This window comes from Eptatretus burgeri, chromosome 10 (genome assembly GCF_056783735.1).
Source record: "Eptatretus burgeri isolate ZD-2024b chromosome 10, Ebu_testis_v1, whole genome shotgun sequence".
NCBI classification, from domain to species: Eukaryota; Metazoa; Chordata; class Myxini; order Myxiniformes; family Myxinidae; genus Eptatretus; species Eptatretus burgeri.
This window is the reverse complement of record NC_140970.1, coordinates 16,383,422-16,411,299: the sequence shown is the minus strand read 5'-3', so window position 1 is coordinate 16,411,299 and position 27,878 is coordinate 16,383,422. Positions and strand designations below refer to the sequence as shown.

The 27,878-nt window shown below is 44.9% G+C and overlaps 1 protein-coding gene across 3 annotated transcripts in view; it reads right to left on the bottom strand.

Annotated features, from left to right (window-relative positions):
* Positions 1-27,878, bottom strand: part of LAMTOR3 (late endosomal/lysosomal adaptor, MAPK and MTOR activator 3) — a 42,792-nt gene that overhangs the window by 2,803 nt on the left and 12,111 nt on the right. For all 3 annotated transcript variants that reach the window (XM_085897148.1, XM_085897150.1, XM_085897149.1), the window contains 4 exons: positions 25,249-25,283; positions 24,642-24,700; positions 1,768-1,898; positions 1,588-1,651 (listed from right to left, as the gene is read on the bottom strand). In XM_085897148.1, the coding sequence (XP_085753274.1) occupies positions 1,588-1,651; positions 1,768-1,898; positions 24,642-24,700; positions 25,249-25,283 (289 nt within the window). The remainder of the gene's footprint in view (positions 1-1,587; positions 1,652-1,767; positions 1,899-24,641; positions 24,701-25,248; positions 25,284-27,878) is intronic.

Genomic DNA, 27,878 nt, shown 5'->3' with positions numbered 1-27,878 from the left:
TCCTCTTTTTCCCCGTCTTTGGAATAAACCCCCTCACTCTGTTCAATCCCATTTTTCCCTCCAGGCCTTCAAAATAGCTGTTCACCACCACCTCTTATCGTACCCCATCCTAATCTTCGATCTTTTCTACCCCCGTTAATCCACCCCAAACCCACCTCCTTCAACCCCACTGCTTTCCTTCCTGAAAGTCCCTGTAGTGTCCATCTTGGATACCCCATGCTCCCCGCCCCATCCCTCTCCCTTCCACAGATCTCCTAATGTCTATGTTCCCCAATGTTGTCCTTCCCACACCCCTCTTGTCTCATGCCCCCCCCCCTTGCTGTGTGTTGTGCATTTGCTCTCATAAGAGCCTTGACAAGGTATACAAAAAAAAATACCGAAGTACCCTCCCATCGACACAACTTGTAGATACATCTACAACTCAATAAGAAAACTATCTACTGTGTCTGATGTCATTACCTTTGCAGTGAGACTATTCTATGCATTAAAGACTGAATGAAAGACCCCTGCCTTCCTAACTCTCCTCCTCTTTAATTTGAAACTGTGGCCCCTGGTCCTGTCAGTGTGATGAAAAACCCTTCTGCACTTATTCCTTCTATATACAAATTTATGTATTTTTAATCAGTAATTTTTTGTAAACCAAATATCCTTCATCTTCAGATATTTGTTTGGTGTTTGACAATAAAAGCGAAATTTGTAATAATAATAATTATTATTATACGATACCTTTCAATACCTTCAACACCTTCATCAGACTCCCTCGTAATCACTTCCTTTCTCATCTAAAAGTCCCATCTCTTTCAGACGTAACTCATAACTTAATGTAGCTAGGCCCGGGAACAATGTTGTTGCTTTATGTTGTACCCTCATTATGACAGATATATTCTTTCTCAGATGTGGTGACAAAAAAATACACAACATTCTAAATGAGGCCTCACTAAATTCCTGTACAATAATAAAACTACTTTTTGTGACTTATAATTTATCCCCCCCCCCCCCCCGAGTACAATCAAACCAAAAACCCAATCAGCTTTACATGTAGTTGTCAAGTTACCCATCCCCCCTCACCCCACCTCCGTATCTATTATCACCCCCAGAAACTTCTCCTGTGTGACATGCTCATACATTGCCCCTTGCATCATGTCATTCATATTTCCATTATTTTTACCCATCCCCAGCACCTTACATTTATTGATGTTAAACTGCATCTACCAATCTTTGCCCAATAATCTATTGTTGTATCTAGACTTTCCTGAATTTAATCCACCCCCTCCTATGTTGTCTACCTTAACTCCAAGCTTTGTGTCATTTTCAAGTTTGGAAACTACTCTTAACCCAACTGTGAAATCATTGATGTAAATGATGAATAATAATGGTCTGAGTACAGATCCCTGAGGTATGCCACTACTTACTGTATATCCTCCAAGCTAGATTATCCTCCCATTCACATCCACACACTGCTTCAAATTACAAGGCTAGTTTCCAATCCAGATAGCTACTCGACGAGCTCTCACCTTAGCCAACAACCTTCTATGTGGTACTTCAAATAAGGCAACCCTTCTAGATGAGCTGTTCGTATTTACTCACCTGTATTGGTGGAACTGCTAGCAATGAATGTAACAACCAAGGGCAATCGGTTGAAGTGCACAACCTGTTAGAGATAAATTATCATTAGACCTGTGCATTCCTTGAGGTGCAATTACCAACAGTCTCGAAATAGTGGTGGCAACAGCTTTGTTTGTCAGTCTGTCTGTTTCTTCTCCCTACCTGGCAGTGAGTGTAGTAACAGACAATGCTTTGGTTTTTGGAGAGTCCCATTTTGCTGCTCTGATCCGTAGCTGGAGCAAATGTTCCAAGGAAAGCGGGTCTCAAGGCATGATCAACACTGTCATTTGCCACTGCACGGAATGAACAATCATTGGTAATCAAATGATTAATAAGTTCAATCATATCATAGAATTTCATAAAATGTGGAAAAGCAGGATTCACATTTATACAGTGATCTAAGGCTAACTAAGTTTACAGAAATTAAATGCAGGACAAAGCTATAACAAGAGGATATCCTTAGACACGATATAAAAATAGATGCCAAATAAAAGAGAAGAATAAGAAGAAAGCACACTTTAGATCTGGATGAGAATAAAATTAATGTTGTTGTGCCAAACCAGATAAAAACGAGTTATATTGGCTGATGGAACACAGGGAGGTGATTTAAACTCAGAATCTGATTTTACTAGTGCATGCCCGTAGGTGCGTGCCCGAAGGTGTGTGCCTGTAGGTGCAAACAAAACAAAACAAAAAACTTTCAAACCGCATGCCAGAACCGTCTTCTGTACAGGGGATAAGAGTCATCAGAGAAGCTTGTTGTTTCTCGTAGGGCTTTGGGATAGTCCTTTGTGCACTTCCGGTCTGCCATGCAAGGGCTCGAGATGTTCCATTCCCCACATGGGCCGTGATGTCACGATACGGTGTAGTTCCGGATTTGTGCGTTTGTCAGGAATCTCAGCAGAGACCACGCGATCGACATCTGCTGGTGTTCTGGGCTTGTCGCGAGGTACCATGGTCAGGAGCATGTGTATATGGGGAAGGTGACGCTTTTGAGTTTCCTTCACCATCACAAAAGTGTCCACATGCCCCAAGATGTCATTCTTGAGGAGGTCTGCTTTGAGTGCTTCCACCTTGATATGAAACACCCGGGCGATGATATCAGGTCTTTCATTGGCTGACTGACCCTCAAAAAGTGATTGTTTAATTTCTGCCCACTTTGGGTTGCAGGTGAATGTTAGGAAAAAGTCAGGTTTTCCCTTGACTTGGACCAAAGCCATTGCATCCTGAAACTCTTTGGCATACCAACGTGGTGACCCATAAATTGACGGCGGCAGAATGGTGAGGCGTCCAGGTAGCACCTCAGCGTCACTGTTCAACGCATCAACGATGATCTTATACTTTTCTGCCTTAATTGACTTCTGGTTGCAGCGAATCCAATTGAGATGGTGCGACTCAATTTTTGCCATCATGTCACATACGTACTGCTGTGTCAACTTTCCACCATGTAGTAGTACATTGAAGTGATGAGTCGGATCACGTACTTGGAGATGGTAGCGGTAGAAATACGTTGGTGTTATCCCTCTAACTCAGTGTGATACCCCTGGGAGCTGCAGGGTAGCAGAAGTATGTATGATAGAGGGTCATACGCTGGATGCATGGCATCTATTGTCTGTAAACCTCCTCCTCTGAGGTGAACACCGACTGCCAGCACTCCAAACTGCTCTGTTGTCATTGCCCCTGGAGCAATGACAGCCACATCGCTGTCTCGTGAGGGAAGGTTGACGGTACCATGATGAAGGTCTCGGCGCCGCGTGCTACCTGTTACAATTTTCAGTTCATTTGCGCTATCATTATGAACCACAAACTCAATGGCTGATTTGAATTGCTGGACGTATGGGTTGCACTCATTAATGGCCTGTTGTGCTCTTAGCAAAAAATGCTCATTCAGGCTACTGTTCGAGGTGTGGGCACGACGAAACTCCAGCTCATGGGCTGGATCGTGAAAGTAGATCTGAGCAAAGCGTGGGGTACAACCCAGATCGGCAAGAGGAGCACCAATGTAATGGTAAACCTTACCTTGTATGCGCACTCCAGGACTGAAGTCAGGCATACCTATCTCTCGGACACCGATACTTGCCATTGCCAGCGCGTTGTTATACTGTTTCACGCGCTTCACAAAGTCCTGGTTAAGGAAAAGGTTTTTAATAGCCTCTGGAGGTTGTGATGGGATTGAACCGGGTTTTGGATTCGTAGGATCATGCTTAAGGTCGACCTTGCCGTGGTTGCAGCAAAATCCTCTTCTCTCCTCGGTCCACACAAAAGCATCGCAATGTGAGTATTTAGTACATTGAAATAATGAGGTCCTGCTTAATGCGTGCCTGTACTCAACATGAAGTTGCTCTCAGAAAAAATCTGTATCATCGTATCGAGCAAGGTTGCGATTCTCACGGTGAGCCTGCTCTAGTCTCGCACCGTGTACGTCCTGATGGTGCAGGGCATCCCTTACTTGCCGGTCTTCTCGCTGGTGAGGGATTTCTTCTGCACGACGCCTTGCCTCGCGTCCAGTGTTGTCTGCCAAGCGAGCAGCTCGTTCATCATCCGTTTCTTCTGCACGACGCCTTGCCTTGCGTTCAGTGTTGTCTGCAAAGCGAGCAGTTCGTTCTTCATCCGTTTCAGCTGCACGACACCTTGTCACACGCATCGCGTCGCGTGTCAAGTGAGCAGCTCGTTCTTCATCAGTTTCCTCTGCACGGCGCCTTTCCTCGCGCTCAGTGTTGTCTGCCAAGCGAGCAGTTCGTTCTTCATCCTTTTCTTCTGCACGACGCCTTGCCTCGCGTTCAGTGTTGTCTGCCAAGCGAGCAGTTCGTTCTTCATCCGTTTGAGCTGCACGACGCCTTGTCATGCGCGCTGCGTTGCGTGTCAAGCGAGCAGCTCGTGCTTCGTCAGATTCCATTGCGCGTGCATGACGCGCCGCTTCGTTCCTTCGCTGTCGTAAACGACGATTGGATTGGGACATTGTGTTTAATAAAATCGAGAAAGTACAGAAATCGAGAAAGAAAGAATACAGTAAGTCGATAAATCAAGAAAAAAAAAATCGAGAAAGAATACAGTGATCGTCACTGACTGGATTGGGGTATTGGGTTTAAGAAAATCGAGAAAGAAAGAATACAGTAAGTCGATAAATCAAGAAAAAAAAAAAATCGAGAAAGAATACAGTAATTGTCACTGACTGGATTGGGGTATTGGGTTTATGAAAATCGAGAAAGAAATCGAGAAAGTACAGAAATCGAGAAAGAAAGAATCGAGAAAGAATACAGTAATCGTCACTCTCCGGAAGTGAAGTCCTCACTGTCCGGAAGTTCGCATATGGCAGTTACGATTATTCGCAATTTATTCTTAATAGCCAATTATTCAATTAGCGCCAACGTATTTTGCCTTTTCCCAATGTCATCGTAAGGAAAAATACAAAGAGAAGAGGAAAGAGGAGAAAAAAAACGTGCAAAAAATAATTTACTTCCTGCGTCGGAGCATACCAGTTAACTCTGATGTTCTCCAAATATATGCACCGTCTAATATGAAAACGATCATAACTTGGAGCATTGTGTTTATCTATAAATGCGCATAAGAAATCAAGAAATTATTAGAATACACGAAAAAAAAAACGTGCAAAAAAATAATTTACTTCCTGGTTCGGAGCATACCAGCACTCTGATCTTACCGAAATTTATACACCGTCTAATAGGAAAAAGATCATAACTTGGGCCATTGTGTTTATCTATAAATGCGCGTAAGAAATCGAGAAATTATTAGAATACACGGTCATCACTCTCCGGAAGCCCGTACGTTGTAACCTGTAATGGGGAACGCGGCTGAGCTTCCCTTCACCATCGGCCACGCCCACGCAACAACGTGTCTTGCCATTGGTTTGGTAAATAAATGGCCATAACTTGCGAAGCACTTGTCCAATTAATATCAAACCTTAAAAAGGCACATCCTCAGGTCCCCAGCAATATATCTGGCAAGTTTCAATTAGATCGGACCAGAGGTCATCGAGAAACAGCGGTCACTGGCGCGCGCGCGCACGCACGCACACGCACACGCACACGCACACGCACACGCACAGCTGGAATTATAGATAGATAATGTTTCCAAAAAACAACAACAATAACAAAAAAAACAACATAATTGCTTTCAGGCGAGCGAACTTTGGTGAAGACACAAACCCTGAACAATTTTCTTCAAGGAAAAAAAATCACGAGGCAAAATATTGTCTTGCTGAAAACGTGTTGCATTATTCAAAACAAACATTTCAATGTTGGGCACACATTTATACTTGCACGTGCATATGTGCAAACCATGCTGGCCGGGTCATATATATATACATATTGTTATGGATCTGGAAACCATATGCATTCAAATATACAGATGTCCCAAAGGTCAGTTATTCCGTTAAGTACATGTGAGACAGGTCCCTTCCTTTTGCGAGTGGGAGAATCAAAGGTATGAGTTGCAATGTTCTTTTAGGTAGATTATTACATCCAACAAACCATCCAACAAACCATCTATGACCATCCAACAAACAAACCAACAACACCACTAAACAAGCACCTCACTCGCCTAACCGGCGACTCGCTGTCCGAGGCAGAATCTCTGGAAGTTCCTTCTTGGCTTCGACAAAATTTGTAACCACTTTTTGACGAGTACGTGGAGTGGAGTGGGGGCGGGGTTTTCCCGGCATGGCCGAAATCCTACCCAGAAAGGGCGGACCCATGGGAGCCCCGTCCAATCAGGGCAGACAGTGACGTATGTTCCACCGAGCCCCCGCCCCGTTCGGGGAGGTCCATAAAAGTTACGACGCCATCCTTAGCGAGAGTTCTGAGGGGGTTCGGTCGTTGGTTCTGAGTAAGTCTCTTGGAGGAGGAACAAGAGTTCTTTTGGAGGAGCAAGTTGGTTGGTGTGCACTCTACATTTTGCTGGCGTTCGTGGAGTTTTCCTGGGTCCCGTCTACGACCCTGATCTCCGCCCTGGGACTCCGACTGCCCCGCTCAGTTTCATCCACGGGCACGAGCCCCACGCGTGTGACAGTGGGCTGAGCCGCACGACCGCAACAAATGCGATTTATTTATGTGACGTCATGGGACACAGATGAGGTGCAAATCTCAGATGGGGATAAATGCTGAATAATTACATGTCTATCTCATTGTAACCTAATAATGTAATGCTGTGTTGTGGAGAATGTTTTCACATACAGGTCCAATGTGGAAGTGGCAATCTCAATACCGGGTATGTCCACCTCAGGCAGCAATCACTGCAGCGAGATCAAACGAGTGTGATTACAGTACTCTGGGCAGTCGGAAACTGATTGCGTATATGGATCGTGCGAATGTTTCAGTCCTGAGCAGGAGTCGTTATGAAAGGATATCCACTTCTTAGCATATCTCTTGTTGATCCAGTGGCTTCATAAAGTCTTATTTGGTCACAAACAGTTCCTCACTTTCTGTTAAAGTCTTGCAAAATGGTGAATTGAAGACCCTGCTTGAAGGTGTCCAAAGATTTGATTCTTCTTATTTTCTGACATACACATGGCATTGTAAAATAATGTAATTAGTATATATTTTGGATGATCCATATGCTGGTGTCTCTGAAGGACTTTAAAAATTTGCTCAGGTCACTTCTAAAAACCTCAGAGTGTATGAGTTCACATCCTAAACGATTATTGCATGAGGCAATTGTATTATGTGTGAACGTACAATTTGATTTTCTTCACAAACGTCATGCCAAAAAGGTACTTGGATGCTGAAACAGTCCTTCATCAACTACGTTATTAATTCTACATGTTCAGATGTGGTGCGTGTGCATGAGTGCATGTGTGCGTGTGTGCGTGTGTAGAAATACATGACATCAAGTCAAGGAGTTTGGGATTGTCCATTGTGCAAAAGAATGCACAGCCAATTGACAATTTGTACTAAGTCCTACTTATTTCATTCTGACAAATGAAAGGAGCACCCTCACTTTCTGGCGACATTTCCGTCGTGGGTCAGAAACTTACTGAAGTCGATAAAGATTGTACACATTTGATGAGGCGGCCATTTCCCCCCCATGTCTTCCCTCCATATAAAGTACTACCGTACTACGTGATATTAGTGCAGCCATCGGGTCTGTTCAGTTACCCAGTGCGAATCCTGATGAACCGCGTCAAAGCAGTCACGACGGCAAACCGATTGGATCGTTACGGGTCTCATCACTGGCCTGTTCGCCACAATACTGTACCTCATGGAACCGAGCAAATCGATGCGTCACGGTGATCAGTGTCATACACCCGTTCTCTAATGCCGACCGAGTTTCCTAATGGAACCGAGCAAATCGATGCGTCACGGTGATCAGTGTCGTATACCAGTTCTCTAATGCCGACCGAGTGGAGTCTCTGAGCGCAGGCACTCGTTCTGCATGCTAATCACCCGAACCCAATCTGTCCTTTAATGGGCGTGTACAATTCTAATCTCGATCAGGAATACTCCAATGCATCCCGAGATAAAGTGTTTTTTTATAATGTATTTGAGGCACATGTGGAGGGAATACAATAAACCCCAAAAACCCAAGTACGTGCCCACGAGCCAACAAATAAATGGTGGATTCCTAAATCAAACTATTCCTTCAGGCCTCAATCATAAAAAAAGGAGATAGAATCGATGTGACTGAAATACTCCAGCTGTGACTGGCAGGACACAGCGAGTAACGTGGAGGAACCTTGACAAGGCTCGGTTATCCTAGCAGGCATGGTTGAAATGTCTATGAGGCGGGAGTTCCGACTTATCGCGGTAAGTTGTAGAGGTCTCGGCAGAGGAGTAAGCGCTGAGCAGCAGAAGCGGTCATGCCGATTGTGCATGAACAAAACCCACAGCCTTTCACACTGGAGTCCAAGGTCCAACTCATCTCGCCCCAGGTTGCACAACTTTCTCATCCCCTCTGGCTGTGCTCCACCCAGTGACAAAGCTCTGCGTCGGCCGCTCTGCTCTGATTTGCGTTCCAGCCATCAACCAAGGTGAGCCCCGCCCTTTAGCTTCATGCAAGTTATTTCAATATGGCGGGGACACACCCTTTTCGTCAACCCCATACTATGCAAAGCTACCCTTAAGAAGCCATTCCCACAATATAGAGCAGTGGTTCCCAACCTTTTTGAGTCATTACCCATTTTCGACATCAAAATTCACCTATTACCCCCTTGACCCTCTAAAGAGAGGGAATTTTTTCCAAATCATTGCATATTTATTGCACATGTATATTATATGCATATTTATTGCAGAGCATAAAACCCCAGCCAAATAAATCCAACAACGTGCTCGAAAAGTTCAACGAGAATGTTGATGCTGAACAGATGATACCAATTTCTGACGTCTGTACTCAGTCACACTGTGTGCACATCGCAGTTCGTCTTCTACGTCTAGTCGGTTTCTTGACTTTGGTTTCATATGCACTAGTGCTGAAAATGCGCTCTCAAACATGTATGTGGATCGAAATGGAAATAAATTACGAATAGCGATGCTGAAAAGTTTGGGGGACGATTCAGTCATAGCTACACAAAACACTGGCAGTGATTCTGTCTGGAATTTGAGATTTGTGCCTGAATCTTCTTTCAGAGTTCCAAGTTCAGTTAGCGTCTGGTCGTTGTCGTCATCGGGTATCACCATAACTGGTGATCGGAAAGGATCTCGCACAATGCCTGCCATGTCCGTATCCATATCTGGGAAGTACCTTTCAAATTCAGTTTGTAGGGCTGCCAGATACTGAGAAATCAATTCTCATTTTTTCAGTACACATTTCAGATACCGGTTTTCAGCTCCAGCATTACTGTGTTTCCCGTCTCAATTTTATGACGCCTATTCTTCAGCTTCCCAACAAACGCCTGGAGCTTATCGGCAAATTCAATCACCAACTTATCCTTGCCTTGTCGCGTGTTGTTCAGTTTGTTCAAGTGCCCAAACATATCAACTAGGTAGGCTAGTTTCACATTCTGTTCTGGCTGATTCCATCCAGACAGCAAATCCTTCTTCCCTTGGTTATCAATGATAGCTGGATCTCATCTCTGAGCTCAAAGACTCGGTGAACAACGTTACCTCTGGACAGCCAGCGAACCTGTGTGTAGAACAGTAGACTTTCGTGTTCAGAATCCATATCTTGGCAAAGTTTCTTGAAGAGCCGAGTGTTCAAAGCACTCGCCTTGACGTCGTTGACCATTTTGATGATGGTATTCATCATCTCAAGCAGTGGCTGGGGAAGAGTTTTCAAAGCTAAAGCCTGTCGGTGAATCGTACAATGTACAAACATTGCATCGGGAGGGTCAGGTATGGGAGCATGTGCCAGAACAGCGCGTCGCTGCGTCCACTTTCCGCCGGTACTCCAGGGGCCTCCGTCTGGCCATCCCCCAGGCAGATGCCAGGCCCATCCCCATCTCCTTGAGATGATGGTCAACCTGCTGCAACCATGAGGCACGTGGTCGGCCCACTGGCCTCCTCCACTCATGAGACTCCCTCGCTGAGAGAATCTGGTGAGCAGGATCAGCGTCAGGAAAACGAGCCACATGTCCATACAGCCGCAGCTGACGCTCACGGACTATGCAGGTAACAAATCTCATCCGAGTCTCTCTCAGCAACCGCTCGTTGGACACAAAATCCGACCAGCGATAGCCAAGGATTCTCCGAAGAGACCTGGTACCAAAGGAATTAAGTCTCCGTCTCAGATCCTTGGTCAAAGTCCAAGTCTCGCACCCATAGAGCAAGACTGGAAGTACCAAGGACCTGAAGACTCGGACTTTCGTCCTCCCGCACAGGTACCGGCAGCGCCACACCCCATGATCCAGTGAATCCATGACTCCCCAGGCCCGACCCAGACGTCTATTGACCTCCGGCTCACAACCTGCGGAGACATGAATATCACTGCCAAGGTAAGTGAATCTATCCACGACCTCAACATCCTCACCACAAACAGACACAGACAGGACAGCAGCATCCAAGATGTCACCGAAAGCCTGGATCTTTGTTTTGACCCAAGAAATCCGTAATCCCAACAGCTCCGACTCCTCATTCAGCACCTCGAGGGCCCCCAAGAGGATGTCTAAAGTCTCCGCAAAGATGACTGCATCATCTGCAAAATCAAGGTCCGAGATCTTGACATTGCCAAACGATGCACCGCAACTTGATCTCTCCGACATCCTCCCAAAAATCCAGTCCATACAAGTGCTGAAAAGTGTGGGGGCAAGTACACATCCCTGACGAACTCCAGTAACAACTGGAAATAAGTCAGAGGCGGTACCACCACACTTCACAGCACTCTCAGTACCAGAGTAGAGTTCAGACATCAGATCGATCAGTTTCGGTGGCACCCCACGAAGACCAAGAATCCTCCAGAGGACATCCCGATTCACTGAATCGAACGCTTTACAGAGATCAACATAGGCTGCAAGCAGCCCCTGCCGAAACTCTCGTCTGCGTTCAGTGAGGACACGAAGAGCAAGGATACGGTCAATCGTTGACCTCTTTGGTGTAAAGCCTGACTGCTCTGGACGCTGGTGCTCAAGCAGATGGTGGCGAACCCTATCAAGAATTATCCGAGCAAAGACCTTGCCCGGCACTGAGAGCAGCGTCACCCCTCGGTAGTTGTTGCAGTCTTGGCGATCACCCTTCCCTTTCCAGAGAGGGACAACAAGGCCCCTCTTCCAGTCAGTTGGGATGATGCCTGTGTTCCAGGCAGAGCACAAAACTGCATGCAACGGCAGCGAGTGCAGCATTTCCACCAGCCTTGAGAAGTTCAGCATGGATGCCACAGATCCCTGGAGCTTTGCCCCGTTTCAACTGGTTCACCGCAGCCCGTGTTTCCACAAGCGATGGTGGACCACAGTTGATTCGAGGGTCAGCAACAGGGATTGTAACACCCTTGACGTCCAACTCGACAGCTGGGGGATCAGCCTGGTACAACCGCTCAAAGTAACCGGCCCAGCGGGCCTTCACTTCAGACTCCTCTGTCAAGAGCCTACCACTCTCTGCTCGAACTGCAGTGCTCCGAGGGATGGGCTTGGATGAACGTAATGCGCGAATTCCCCTGTAAGCGGGACGAGAATCACCTGTCCACAGGTGATGCTCTACCCCCTCACAGATTCCTCGCACATAGGCCTCCTTGTCCACCCTCAGTGCACGTACAGTTTTACGCCTCAGCTCCCTGAACAGCTCAGCTCTGCCATTCAGCCTGGCCCTGCGACTCTGGTCAATGGTATCCAGTGTCCCTTGAGAGACAAAATTCTTCTTTGCCCTGCGGTGAACTCCAAGGCATCCACCGGCAACATCAAGGACGGTGGTCTTGAAGGTGCTCCACAACTCTTCAGGACCCCCAAAGCACCCAGACCCCCCAAGTGTCCACTCAGCCTGTTCGCAAACTCCTCAGCTACTCTCTCATCCCTGAGCTTGGCAACATCCAGCCTAGGCTGGGATGGTACCATTCTCCAGGATTTAAGGTGCAGCTTTAGAGTTGCTACAACAAGCCTGTGGTCAGTATTGAGGAACTGAGCACTCCGGTAGACCCTGCAGTTCTGGATCATCCTCCAACGACCGTCAATGAGGACATGGTCAATCTCCTTTGCCACACCGCCAGCGTTGGAATACCAAGTCCAGCGATGAGCTTGCGGGCGCTGAAACCATGAACCAGCCACCCTAAGTCCATGACTTCTTGCAAAGTCAAGGAACTTAGTGCTATTCTGGTTCATAGTTCCTGACCCATGGGGACCAACACACACCTCATAACCATCCCTATCAGTTCCAGTCGATGCATTGAAATCCCCCAAGACTAGAAGTGTATCTCGTCTGGGGCACTGATCAACCACAGACTCGAGTGTGGCGTAGAATGCATCCTTCACGGTAAGATCACTCGCCTCAGTCGGAGCATAAATAGAGACCAGGGAAATGACACCTAAGGAGTGACGAATCCTTAATCTCATAATACGCTCGTTGACCGGTGTTACCTCAATTATCATTGGGGTCAGCTTATTGGACACAGCTACAGCAACTCCTTGGGTATGGTAACCATCAGAGCGACCAGACCAATAGTAGGTGTAACCACCCACCATTATCTCGCCGCAATCCGGTCTCCGAACCTCAGAGAGAGCTGCAATCCCGATGTCCAAACGCTTGAGCTCAGATAACAGAGACAGGTGATCATCCTCTCTTAGGGATAGGACATTCCAGGCACCCACCCGAAGGGACCGCCTCAGGTTAACCCAAGGAGACCGCCGTCTGGTGGACGACACCTCAGCACCACTCCGACACACTCTCCCGCAATCTGACCCAGGGATGTTACCCCGTGGTTTCCCTCCTATCAAAGATTGAGGGTCCCGAAGGCTTTGCCCCAATCCCATCATCCGGTGAGCTGCCCTGCGAAGGGAAGCTGCACAGGAGGTACTCCCACGGAGTGGGTTTTCAGATTTTTTTGCGTTTTTGCGTTTTGCGGAATGAAGCGTTTTACGGTGGCTGGAGTGCAAATCCTGCCACCAACCTCCTAATAAGAAGTAACCCAACTGCAGGAGGACGTCCGCAGACACAGTTGGGCACTAGATATGGATGGCCGTTGGCTCACAAGGAGCTCCTCCGCCCTCCGCCCATCGGGAGCTTTTGCCTTTATTATGCATGAAATCCTGACTTTGAGCCGAGCATGGCAGGCGCATCGTCCGTACACACACAACATACTACGTACACACGCAACACCCAGCTCAATCATTACTCTTAATAAAAATAGCTCCGCAAAGTGGGCGTAACCCCTCAGCCCATGCATTGTAAAAGGAAGCAGTGATATCACGGTGATGCAGTCAGTTAGAGCACGTTGGACGTCATATCGAAAATCAATCAGATTTCAAGATGGCTACTGTGGCGGCTAGTGAAAATCGCAGCGTGCCCATTTTCGAAAGGAACCTTCCTCTACTCAACTCCAACACACACACTGCAAAAGTGCATTTAATCGGACAAGCCAAGCCGTTCTCGAAATTGACGAAAACCAATTTCAAGACGACTGCCGTGGCGGCCACACTGAAAATCACAGCACGCCCATTTTCGAAAGGAACCTTCCTCTACTCAACCCCAACACACCCTGCAAAAATGAATTTAATCGAACAAGGCGTTCTCAAAATCGACGAAAACCAATTTCAAGTTGGCTGCCATGGAGGCCACATTGAAAATCGCAGCGCGCCCATTTTTGAAAGGAACCTTCCTCTACTCAACCCCAACATACCCTGCAAAAATGGATTTAATCGGACAAGGCGTTCTCCTCAAAATCGAGGGAAACCAATTTCAAGATGGCTGCCATGGAGGCCACATTGAAAATCGCAGCGCGCCCATTTTTGAAAGGAACCTTCCTCGACTCAACCCCAACATACCCTGCAAAAATGGATTTAATCGGATAAGGCTTTCTCCTCGAAATTGAAGGAGACTAAAAGTTGACAGACGGACGGACGCCCGGACAACGCCTGTGACGACAATACCCCTTAGTCCAATTCGGGCTGAGGGGTAAAAAGCACGACACTTTTACCATGACATCTCCCCTTTTGTTGTCTCTTCCAGTTTATGGTAGAAAATAAACTCTTCTTTCAAATCTTGACCCTTAACATAGCGAACAAAAACCATGTGCTGCGAGGTGGACGAAACGTTAGTCAACTCATCAAGCTGGATGCTGAAAACCCTGGCATTATTCATCTCCTCTACTACTTAATCTTTAATGTCATTCGACACATCACATATCCTATGCTTCACTGTCTTGTGAGACAATGATATTGGACGAAGTTTGTTGACACTCTTCTCACCCAGCATCAATCTCACCGTTGTCTTCGCACGTGGCAGTATCAATTCTTCACCGATGGTATGTGGCTTCTTTTTCCATGCATTCTCGAGGGATATGAGGTAGGATGCTTTGACAGCGGCTGCATTTTGTTGCTGGAATTATCCACTTGAATCAAGGCGTTGGCGCTTCAACCTTTCTTGCTGCCTTTCGAAATGGGATCGGTCCCTACCAGCATAGCTCGGGTGTTGAGACTGGAGATGTTGTTTCAATTTACTGGGCTTTAACGACTGGGCAGTCAAGACCTTCAAACAGATCAAACATTGTGGTTTCATAATCCCCTTCTCTGTAATATTCGTCAATCCAGTCCACATAACTGTCAAGAAATCCACGTTTTTTTTTTCCCCACTTGCCATTCCTGGATCGGCTTAGCTCTGTGGCTTGTAATCATTGGCTGCGGTGTTGGTTGTAGTCATGGAGCGCACCCTTGTGTGTTGAAAACATGGCTCTGATTGGCTGATAGGAGCCGCCCGTCAATTGGAATTCAAACCCGGAAGTGCCATGAAAATTATTCCAAATTTTCACAAAGGCCAAATTTCTCTCGCAGCAATCATCGATAAGCATATAAATCAAAAAAGCAACAAGTTCCTACTGTTATCTGTGAGGTTTCAGGCCTCCAAATGTGATCTCGTGGCTGTGAGAATCTCAAATGAGATAATGTGAGAATCTCAAATGTGAGAATCTCAAAACAAATCTCGTGGCTGTGAGAATCTGCGCTAAACGCGGATTTCAATCACCTACCAGGGTATCCCCCTGCGGCGATATCCTAGGGCCTTGGTTGTCATAGGGTGCATCTTATGTCATGTGTGCACCTGATAATTGCATCATTTTCCAGGAAACTAGCAGCTTCTGATTCTGAAAACTGCAATCAAAACACCAGTTCGGTCATCAGAAAGACTGGAGACAAGGGCGAAGAATGACTAGTGAAGTGTTTGGAGGTTTATCCTTTCCAAGATTACGCATGGTAATGGAAATGACTGATATTTTATATGATTGTTAGGAACGCTCATTACCCCCAGGTCAAAGCCAAATTACCCCTTGGGGGTAATTACCCTCAGGTTGGGAACCCTGGATATTGAGTATATACAAGCTTCGTTTGAATAGGAGATACTGCACTTCAATCCCTGGAGAAATTCCTGGTTTAGCAATCCATTTTGAATTGAAAAGCTCACAAGTTCTCGGAAGCAGGTTTAGTGTGGGGGGTGCGAGAGAACGATTGCCTGGGAACACAAACTTTTGAAGGATTTCCATAGCACAAGTTCATCATATGGAATGCTCTTCAGAGGTTTCAAAATGGAGCAAGACATTTCTGAATTAAAAGTGAAAACAATATTTTTTTAGCTCTGGCTTTCTTTAAGACAGACAATGTTTGCAGGCTTTATGGAAATTCAACGATAATTTGGGATGGCAGCATTTGTATGCCAAAATGCTAAACTTTGCTGCAGTTGCACTGCTGAGCAAAATTCACAATCTGCAGTTTTTATAATTTAGTGCAGGATATTAATAGATGTCATTAATAAGAAGCTTTCAATTTCATTGTGAGTTTTAGTAATTACTTCTTGCTGCGACATGCTATATTGCATCACTCTCTGGAAATCCATGTATAATCTTAGGTACAATTAACAGTAATTAAGAGAGTGTAATACTTTTTCTGTCCATCTTCTTGCAAAGATAATGGCAAATGTCGAGAAGCTTGTCAAAAATCAAATCTTTCTTCTATTTTAGCATTGCGTCCCACCTTGCCAAGACAAATGAAACCAGTCGGTGAAAAAAAAACAAAATAAAACGAGGTCCTAAAATGGAGAATACATCATTAATTATTGCCAATAAATACAATTCAACATTTTAAAAATCTTGTATGGTATGTTTACATAATAGGCACAGGCATACTTTTTATTGCATTGCAAAACAATTCCAATGAAGCAAAGAGTTTCTGCTTCAAAAACTGTTTCTTGGCAAGGGTCATATAATGGGTGGTTTGCCATTGCCTTCCCAGCTAGTAGTTAGGAATTTGGAATAAAGCCAAGATGCCACCAATAGATCACCTAATCTTTATGAAAGACATTGTGCGATATTTTCACCCTCAATGTGAAACACCAGGGTGACAGTTTATAGATTAGTCTTGTTTTGAATCTCGACCAGACAGCACAAGGGTAAGTGTGCATACCTCCAAGTTATCCTGCCAGCCATAAGTTAAGGTGGGTTACATTGATTATGATTTGTTCAAGTTATAAAAAAAAAAAAAATTATTCCTGCTTAAAGTACAGCAAACCCCCAAATATTACGAGAGTGAGGTTCTTGGAAAATGCCACATTAATTAAAACAGCAATCATGCAAAACCAAGTGCCAATGAGAAAAGGGGGAAGGGGGGTTGGTTCATGGGCTTCAAATAAATAGAGGAAGATCGACGGCAGCCAGAAATGAGCACATCAAAATTGAAATAAACATGTACCATATATATATATATATATATATATATATATATATATATATATATATATATATATATATATATATATATATATATATATATATATATATATATATATATATATATATATATATATATATATATATATATATATATATTTAAGGATTCAGCGACGGAGGGATTCTCAACCCACTCCGGCCGTCTCCGGGATATACAACGCCGGCCGGGTCAGCACAAGCCTCGGGTCATGCGCCTTCAATCGCGATACCAACGTAATCCTTGTACCTTGCCAGTTTGGGAAAAAGAACCCCTGGTTACAGACTGTTTGTGTCAGATGGCGAGCATTTTCTGCCAGTCTCTAACCATTTTGGTTTTATATGGCAATCGAACGGCTCATTCCTCGACGAGACACGAATTAATCCATAGCGGCAACTTCATACGAATTAACCAGATTTATTGGGGCACATCGGGCGGGGATCACAACACAAGCAAAATTCACGACAATGGTTTTATTAACAATCCTCAACCCGTTCTTAACTAGGGAACCATGGTCTACAGGTTTCGAGGGGGTCGATACCGAAATATGCCTTAAACAACGTGCAGATAAGGACAGACAGACAAACAGCATGCATGCAAGACAAGACAGAGTACTTGGTGATGTCTCATGGACGAGAAGACAGTGTCAAAAGCAGGAATATCGCTCGAAACAGGCGGAAGTCCACGGATTCGAGCTCCCGCTCGAACGTGCCGCGTGGCGAAATGGAGGCGTTGTACTCTTGCTCCCTTCGCACTGCACGCGGTCTCCGCGCGCTGACCCCGCGTAAGGTCGACGATAGGCCTCAGCTGATCTCTCTCACAGTCCAGCATACAAATCCAGGCCTGGCCCGTTCTCCAGACAAGGCCCAAGTCGAGGTGCCAAGCTCCGCAGGCGGATCGATAACCATATCGAGCCGATGGTGTGAGTAAGTACAGAGGCTCCACGGCCAGATGCAGGCCGAACCTGTCGATCACTTCCCCACAAGAGTCGATCGCCGGCTCGATGTGCAGGCAGCCTCTCTTACGTTCGCTCGCTTTGAAAACACGAGCACTCTTTCGAGAGCGACTGTTCTCCACACACAGCTCTTTTCACGAAGCCTTCGTTTCTCGCTTCGAAGAGACTCCGGGCACGCCTCGAGAACCCGACGCTTGTCCAAAATTGAAATCCTTTTCTCTCACAGTTTCTCCTTTCGTTCCACGAGCACGCCTCTCTCGGCGAAACAGACCAAAAAAACCCTCCCCTTCGCGTCACTTCCTCTCTTTCACCACACCCTCTCTCCAGGCCACACCCCCTCAGCCGACTGGGAGGAGCCTATCCTGGAATGGGATAGGAATAAGAGGGAGTTCTCGTTCCACCACCGTACGAACAATAACCGTGCATCCTACACCTCCGGACACACAGGTAATGTCCATTTTACCACACAACCTAGCTATACATGCATTTAATGGGGGATCTGAGCTAATCCTATATTTAGTAGTCCAATAACGGCCATTTCTGTTACTATATATATATACATACATACATACATACATATATATATATACACACACACACACACACATACATACACACACAAGCCTGGTGTTGGCGCAGTGGTTAGGGCAGCGGCTTGGGATCCAAAAGGTCCTGAGTTCAAGCCCCGTTGGGCCACTGAATTAATACACCAGGGGGTTGACTCAGCCTGTCATCTTTCCGAGGTCGGCGAAATGAGTACCAGTGTACTGGGCCGGTGTATACCCCGGTTAAAATAGGTGTACCATATCCCTGTGTCGTAAGAGGCAACCAGGGTTGCGTAAGGAAGGGCATCCGGCGTAAAACATGTGCCAAATCACTATGCGGATCATACGGATGATCCGCTGTGGCGACCCCAAACGGGAGCAGCCGAAAGAAGAAGAAGATATATATATGTGTATATATATATATATATATATATATATATATATATATATATATATATATATATATATATATATATATATATATATCCGTTATGATCCGCATCGTGATTTGGCACATGTTTTACGCCGGATGCCCTTCCTGACGCAACCCTGGTCGCCTCTTACGACGCAGGGATATGGTACACCTATTTTAACTGGGGTATACACCGGCCCAGTACACTTGTACTCATTTCGCCGACCTCGGAAGGATGACAGGCTGAGTCAACCCCTGGTGTATTAATTTAGTGGCCCAACGGGGATTGAACTCAGGACCTTTTGGACCCCAAGCCGCTGCCCTAACCACTGCGCCAACACCAGGCATATATATATATATATATATATATATATATATATATATATATATATATATATATATATATATATATATATATATATATATATATATATATACAGTAGACTAGGCGCAAGTCGGCAGCATGTAACTCGTCACTTCGTTCGCCTAAGTCGGCAGCATCAAAAAGTCCCAAATTTATCTCATGTTAAATCCCTTTGAATAAAGCGTCATCCCTCTGTAAGTCGTCATCTCTAAGTCGTCACTTCGTCTAAGTCATCAGATGTTGTCCCTTCCCACGTAATGGAAACTCAAGTAAATTACCACTCCAAACTCGTCACACGGAACTGCTGCCTCGTGAGAAGCCTGATTTCATGGAATCGTGATGCTCGCTCATTGGTTTACACCGCCAGTGATAGGCTATTTATAACTGCGTACACACATTGATCGCACTGCAGGCAGGACAATGGCGACGAAGCGTAAGCTTACAACTAAAACGTACCAAAAAAACCTACGACATTATCCAGTTTTGCGAGGCAAACCCACTGATGAAGAAAACAGCCATAGCTGAGAAGTTGGACATCATACGGCAGACATTGAACAATATCTTGAAGAATAAGGGCAAGATATTTGGACAAGTGGAGAAGATCGCGAGGCCGGAGGTAAGTGTGAAACGTGTGTCCTTTGAAGATGTCGATGACGCGCTCATCATCTGGTTTCGGCAAATGTGGGCTCAGCCAAATATTCGGTTTCGGCCGATACTGTCTTTCGGTGGAGGATTTCCCAAACAACATCATGGAATACAATTACCGGTTTGAGTCCTTTCTCATGCACCAGATGCCAAAGAGTTTGAGGCAGTCAAGCATAACGGATTACTTCGCGAAGGAGTAAAGGATCGCTCGAGCTTAGTGTTGAAGTCTGATCATGGTTTTATATTGGCTTGTTTTGTACATTACCGCACTCATTTACACATAGGCATTGAGCGGTAATCATCACCACGATGACTGTGTGTCATGTAATTTGTCACCATACCATCACCAATGGTATACGAGTTGTCTTACAGTTGTTCATTATCTTTACTTTTGATAAACTGATTCATGAATTCCATCTTTGCTTGATCACTTTCCAACTCAGCAATGAACCCCCACCTATTCCCTGAGGATTGTGTTTTCCTTTTGGGACAATAGCCGGCTCTCACACATACGTGTCCAGGCCACGCGCGACTTCATCCGTCACCCCACAGTCATCATGAATGTTCGCATACGCATAAGTTGTCACATTTCGAAGTAGTCACTTTTTTCTCGGTCCCGATGGTGACGACTTACGCCTAGTCTAATATATATATATATATATATATATATATATATACATATATATAGATATATATATATATATATATATATATATATATATATATATATATATATATATATATATATATATATATATATATATATATATATATATATATATTGAATGTTAACATTGAAATGAACATGTGAATAAAATAAATACAGTATAAAACAAACAAACAAACAAACTAAAAAAACAACATTTTTACCTTTTAATTTTTTTCCAAAACAGCAAGTTGATTTTTACAAAACAGCAAGGTGGGTGAGGGAAATAATATTATGTAGTCGTTCATGCTGTACTCTGCCGTAAATTGAAAACACAAGACTGAGCTCAGAGATGATGATGATGATGCTGTTATGGGGGGAAAGTGAGGTAAGAAAGATGTGGATGTAGAACTTGTCATGGCTGTTGGATCTGCTTGGTCCCGGGTGCAGATTTACCAACGATTCCACGAGGCAATTGTTTCTTCCATATCACCGGTCCATTCAAACAAGTAAATCCACAATGGTCTCTCCCATTCACCGGTCCACTCAAAGGCATTTTTTTTCTGTTTGGTCCTTGATCTAAACATTAAGCGAAGTTTCTTTCAAAGAAACTTGCTCTCCCTCATGCACAGATTTATCCCCTCTCGTGTTCAGTTGTCTTACCCTTCCTCCCGCCCTTGGTTTACTGAAGCTTGTGGCGAGGCAGTTGTCCTGAAACAACTTGCCTTTGCCTCATGGAAAGCAAACCCAACTGAGGGCAATCTCAGTTCTTTCCACAAAGCTCGGAACAAGTGTGTAGCTACCCTCAGGAGAGCCAGAAAACAACATCTTTCTCATCTCAAGTCTGAACTCTCAAACCTCTCTCCCTCCTCAAAATCCTGGTGGCGTTTAATCAAATCTGTTTCTGGTGTATGTTCGCCCTCCGTCCCCTCCCTTACCTCAAATGGCCGCACTGCTGATTCCACACGTGATAAAGCTGAATGTCTAAACTCGGTGTTTGCAGCTAAATCTTGTGTCCCAAACCCATCACTATCTCTACCCACTTTACCCAGTCGCACCCAACTGTCCCTGGACTCTGTATCCTTTTCTCCTGACAAGGTGGAGAGCTTGCTTTCAAACCTCGAGTCAGATTCTGCAACCGGTCCAGACGGCATCAGCCCACGTGTCCTCAAAGCCTGCTCTTCTGCTCTTGCTCACCCTCTCTCTGTTCTATTCACCCTCTCATTTTCCCAAGGTCATCTGCCATCTGCTTGGAAATCTGCTAACATCACTGCCCTGCATAAAAAAGGTGCAAAAACAGATCCCTGTAACTATAGACCAATCAGCCTTCTCCCAATCATCAGCAAGGTTATGGGATCCATCATCGCTTCAGACATGAAATCCTTCCTCTTCTCCAATGGCTTGATTTCCAATCATCAATTTGGTTTCAGACCAGGTCACTCTACCCTAGATATGCTGCTACTGCTCTCCCATCAATGGATGGAGGTCCTCAATGCCAGACAGGAAATCCGAGCCGTATCCCTGGACATATCACGTGCTTTTGACACAGTCTGGCACCCTGCCCTACTCACCAAACTCTCTTCCCATGGTATTCAAGGCCATCTCCACTCATGGCTCGCAGACTTCCTCTCCTGTCGCAGTCAACGTGTGGCCCTAAATGGAGTTCTTTCATCCCCTCTTCCTGTGCAGGCTGGAGTTCCTCAAGGTAGCGTTCTGGGCCCTGTTCTTTTCTGGTTTTCATCAATGATCTCTCGGACTCTCTGGAAAATCCTCTATTTCTCTTTGCCGATGACTCCACCCTCTGCCGTACCATCTGTCATCCCTCAGACCGGCAAGCAGCAGCTTCTTCGCTCACTGCAGATCTGGATAAAATCACAAACTGGTCCAACACGTGGAACATGTCTTTCAATCCAGACAAATCTCACACTCTCACTATGTCTCTTCGAAAGGACCGTTTACAAAATCCCCCCATCCACTTTCTCAACAATCCTCTGGAAGAAGTCTTTTCTTTCAAGCTTCTGAGACACACTATCTGCCATGATAATTCCTGCGAAAGTCACATTTCCAACCTTGCCTCAAAAGCCAGTCGCCGACTCCGAATCCTCCCTCCTGCAAAGTCCTTCCTCGGCCCTCTTGAGCTCCTGACCACTTACAAAGCTTTTGTCCGTAGCCTGATGGAGTACTGCTCTCCCCTCTGGGCTGGTGCTCCTGCCTCCCACCTTTCTCGACTTCACGCTGTCGAAACCAGGGCTTTTAAGATCATTGGCATCTCCCCCAATGACGCTGAGTCTTTGAGCCTCTCACTCAATCACCGCAAGATGGTAGGTGGTCTTTCTGTCTTCTACCGACTCCTCTCCAGCCTTGCCCCCCTGCTCTCTCTGTGATTTGTCCCAACCACATTTCCACAGGGCGCTCAAGGTCCGCCAACAACCCCTTCTGGTAAAACTACCAAAATCAGGAATCACTGCTCATCTTCACTCTTTCATTCCTCTTTTTTCCCGCCTTTGGAATAAACTTCCTCACTCTATTCTTTCCCATTCTTCCCTCCAGGCTTTCAAAACAGCTGTTCACCACCACCTCTTATCTTCCCCATCCAAATCCTCGATCTTTTCTACCCCCGATAATCCACCCAAGCCCACTTCCTTCAATTCTCCTGCTTTCCTTCCTGAAAGTCCTTTAATGTCCATCTTCCCCTCGCCATGTTCCCCGTCCCATCCCCATCCCTCCCCCTTCCACAGTTCACCTGTGTCTGTTCCCCAATGTTTTGTCCCTTCCACTCCCGCCCCTCTTGTCTCATGCCTCCTTGCTGTGAGTTGTGTGTTAGCTCTCATACGAGCCTCGACCAAGGTATACAAAAAAAAAAAAAAAAAAAAAAAAAAAAAAAAAAGCGCTTTTTCCATCCCTTCAACAAGAGGATCACGGGACTGGAATGACACTTTCGCACTTTGCTAGCAGGAACACTTGCACGGATATTGACTCGCATTTGCTACAGTCAATTTATTGATCCCGTAATGGCGGCCCACAGATGCCACACTTTCACTACTTGCCAAGCTCACAACTCGATATTTTTCACAATTAATTTTGTCCATCGTTTCACGTTTCGGCGACTCTTAACTGATGTGTCTACTAGATCTTGTAAATCTAGTATTACAGGATCTTCGTATGTCATTTCCTGTTCGATGATGATTCATTATTAAAAACTTAGCTTTGTTCCCTTTGCTGGTCTGATTCCTATAATTAACAGTGCACGAGAAACAAGAAAAGGCGAGTAATTGGAGGTAATCTTACACGCGGATGCAAACAATGACTCATGTTAGCTCAAAAAAGACGAATGGCTGAAATGAAACACAGCGATAACTAAATTGGACACAATAGGTTGCCCATGATTGGTCAAAACCCCCAATATCTGAGGGTTTACTGTACTGTAAATTTGATGGACAGTAATCCACCTCTTGTCTTACCCTGCAATGGACTGTCGTAACAGAAGTTATACACCATATTGCTGCTGATGCTCTGACAAACAAATGATGGAAAATTAATTATATATTGGCAATGGCAAATAATATCAGATTTGTTTTTGTATTATGATTTAAGATGAAACGGTCACTTGCTCAACATTTATACAGTTAAAAGGGAAGAAAAAAGTACTGGCCTTTCTTGTTTTAGTACTAGCTGGATTTGCAATGCAAAATAGGGCTGAACAGACAACTCAGAGTTAGTGTATTTGCCATTGAGCTGTCAAGTCTGGGTTCAAAACTATAAACTGTCATCCTGGTGATGCACAGGCAGGGTGTTGCATCATTGGATATGCTATCCCTCTGAGGTATGTCTTGAGCATTCGCTCGTGGACATTAAAGTTCCCAAGGCATCTTTAAAAAGCCATTGTGTGCATGTAACATTGGACATTCCAAATCCCTTCCCTAAAGTGCAGGAGCACTACATTAGTGGGACGACAGAACCAGCACCAGCGTGCTGCATTCATAGTTACTGCTAAATCGTATCATACAAATCATATCATACAAAGATCTATTTTCATATCCATGATAAGAGCTGATGTATTTTGTCATTAAAATTAACTTGCAATTTGCTCATAAGCTAGCATAATAAAGGAGCAAAACTGAAAATTACAATGGTGCTTTTAATAGAGGAAGAATGTTAAGTAGTTGATTCTGCGACATGTGAACAGTACCTTTAACAACAGGAACACCATCTCGATCAGATATTACTATTGCGTGTAATCCTTCAACTCTGCAAAAAAAGAGAAATTACCTTGGTTAATAAAGGGAATAAAATGCTCAAATATTAATTTTCATTTTAAATACAATGAATGCATCAAAAACACCCAAATATTTCAGATGTAGTTTTGGAAAAAAGAAAAAAAAAATGTTGTGGACTCCAACCATGTGCATAGCGCCCCCTTGTCGCCAAGGAGCCTCATTGTAGCAAAAAACAAAAAGTCCAGCATCTAGCACCATTAAGATTGACTTCCTTACAACTTTCTATTTCACATTACACTTCTGGGTCTACCATCACCATTCTTATTAATGTGTGGTTTCAAATCAAAATTAATCAACATCAGTGAGAAACGGTGTCATAAGAGATAAAACATGGAGGATCTCATGGAAATTGATTGGTTGTAAGCTAGAAACAAAGACCACGCATGTGTTGTGATGGAAATACATTTTTGCAGATTTTTTTTTTTGCGGGAGGAAGAAATGCTTGCCAAAAATGTATTTTTTTTTCTGTCGCTCAAGTCAAATTAGTGTTTGATGACGTGGATTCGGTGAAAAACTTACTTGGAAAGTTGCTTGTAAAGATACCGCTTTATATCCTGGAATGGCAAAATAATTAAATAAATAAAAAACTCGTTAAAAATAATTAAATAAATAAAAACGTTCGCATTATTAATACACAAAATACCCTTCCACATTGCAAGCATACATTTTATGCATCAAACATTCACTTCACTGTCAATCCGAATCTGGTTCATTTAATTATACACAGTGATAAGCAATGTAAGATAGGCTTTATAAGGAATCCTTCATACACAAGTGGCAGATTTAAGACCCGCTCGGCTTGTCCTCATTAGCTCGGAGGTGAATTAACGGTTCAGACAGTTGGCTTAGAATCTCAAAGTCCTGAGTTCAAGCCCCAGCCATGCCAAAATAACACCAGGAGGGTCAACTCAGCCCATCCTTTCAAGGTCGGCAGAATGAACGCCAGCTTGCTGAGGTTAAACCAGTCGAGTATCCTGCGTTGGAGTGGAAACCCATCCAGAATTGTAAACCCAGCCAATGAAACTGCCTCGGCAGCCTCATGCACTGAAAGCCGCGAGGAGGAGAAACAAACAGCAGCAGCTTGCTTTATGTTCACTTTAGAAATGCTGTAATCACGTGAAAAATGGAGATTGCCTCACCATATAAAAACACACCACCGTGACCGCAAAGCGAGGCGATCGAGGTGAGATTCCCCATTATATACTCGAGGTTAATTATACCTTCTACACAATAAACAAAAACTGAAACTTCCAAAATTCTTACCCACTTGTAATGATCTTGACATCGCACCTCACAAATTTGGTTGCACTGCATCCTAACTCTGCAAATAATCCTGAAATGTGCTTCACCTCCTCAAATTGGTTGTAATACTTGAGGGTGATTGATTAAGTAATTGTGATGCACTGGAATCATTTCTGCAACGTGTATTGAAGACTCGGGAACTACAATACATCTTGCGAGTTTGACAATCTTCAGTCCTTATCATCTCCATAATCTGTGAGGAAGGTGATCATGTTTTCACCAGTTTGTTTGTTTGTGTGCAGGATATCTCAAAAAGTTGTGCATGGATTCGAATGAAATTTGGTGGGCAGGTATGGTGTGCGACAAGGACGAACTGATTAGATTTTGGTGAAGATCCAGCTCCGGATCCGAATATTATCATTTTTTAAAGTGATTCTTCACCATTAGAGAGGGCTAAAAACGACATGTAGTATGACATCTCAAAAAGGCATGGACGGACTCGGGTGAAACTTGGTGGACAGGTTGGGTGTGTGACAAGGAAGAATTAATTCCATCTTGGTGAAGAGCCGAATCCAGATCCGGGCGGAGTTATGCGCTTTACTGAGTGCCCTTCCAATTCTATAAAATGCAACTCTTTGGCAAACTGGAAGGGACTGCAAACAGCCATCACACTTCAGGACTGGTCTTCTATCTCGACCACCCGATTGAGCCTGGGAATTATTCCACAGAAACCTGCTCTCCCTTATGCACAGATTCATCCCATATCCTCTTCAATTATCTTGCCCATTCTCCCACTCTTGGTACTCTGAATACTGTGGTGAAGCCAGTTGCTTTAAAATAACGTGCATTCCCCCCCGAAAGGCAAATACAACCAAAGGCAACCTCAGATCATTCCACAAGGCCCACACCAAGTGTTTGTCCACTCTCAAGAGAGAAAAAATCAACATCTTTTTTGTACACACCGTTGAGGCTTGTATGAGAGCTAACACACAGAAAGCACAACAAGGGGAGCAGGAGACAAGAGGGGTGGCAGAGGGAAGGAAAAAACAATGAGGAACAAAGACATGAGTGGGACAAAAAACAGACACATGAGGAAATGTGTGGAAGGGAGAGAGATGGGGTGGGGTACACAGGGTAAACAAGATGGGCACTACAGGGACTTTCAGGTCCTTACACAACAGGGACTTTCAGGAGGGAAAACAGGGAGATTGAAGGAGGTGGGTTTGGGATGGATTAGCGGGGGTAGAAAAGATCGTGGTTTTGGATGAGGGAAGATAAGAGATGGTGGTGAACAGCTGTTTTGAAGACCTGGAGGGAAGAGTGGGATTGAAGACAGTGTGGGAGTTTGTTCCAAAGGTGGGGAAAAAAGAAGAATGAAAGGGTGAAGGTGAGCAGTGATTCTTCATTTTGGTAGTTTTACTAGAAGTGGGTTGCTGGCAGACCTCGAGCGCCCTATGGAAATATGGGGAAGGGACATATCTCAGACAGAGCGGGGGGGGGGGGGTGTGAGACAGGAGAGGACACGGCAGAAGACAGAAAGAGCACCGACCTGCCTGCGGTGAGAGAGTGAGAGGCCCAAAGACTCAGCCTCATCGCGAGATGTACCAATGATCTTAAATGCCTTGGTTTCCACAGTGTGAAGCCGAGAAAGATGAGGCAGGAGCACCAGTCAAGAGGGGAGAGCAGTACTCCATCAGGCTGTGGACGAAAGCTTTGCATGTGGTCAAGAGCTTTGTATGTGTATGTGGTTATCCAAATGGTATTTTCGGAGAGACATCGTGAGAGTGTGAGATTTGTCAGGGTTGAAAGACATGTTTGATGTGTTAGACCAGCTTGTGATTTTATCCAGATCTGCAGAGAGCGAAGAAGCTGCTGCTTGCCAGTGTGAGGGACGACAGCTGGTACGG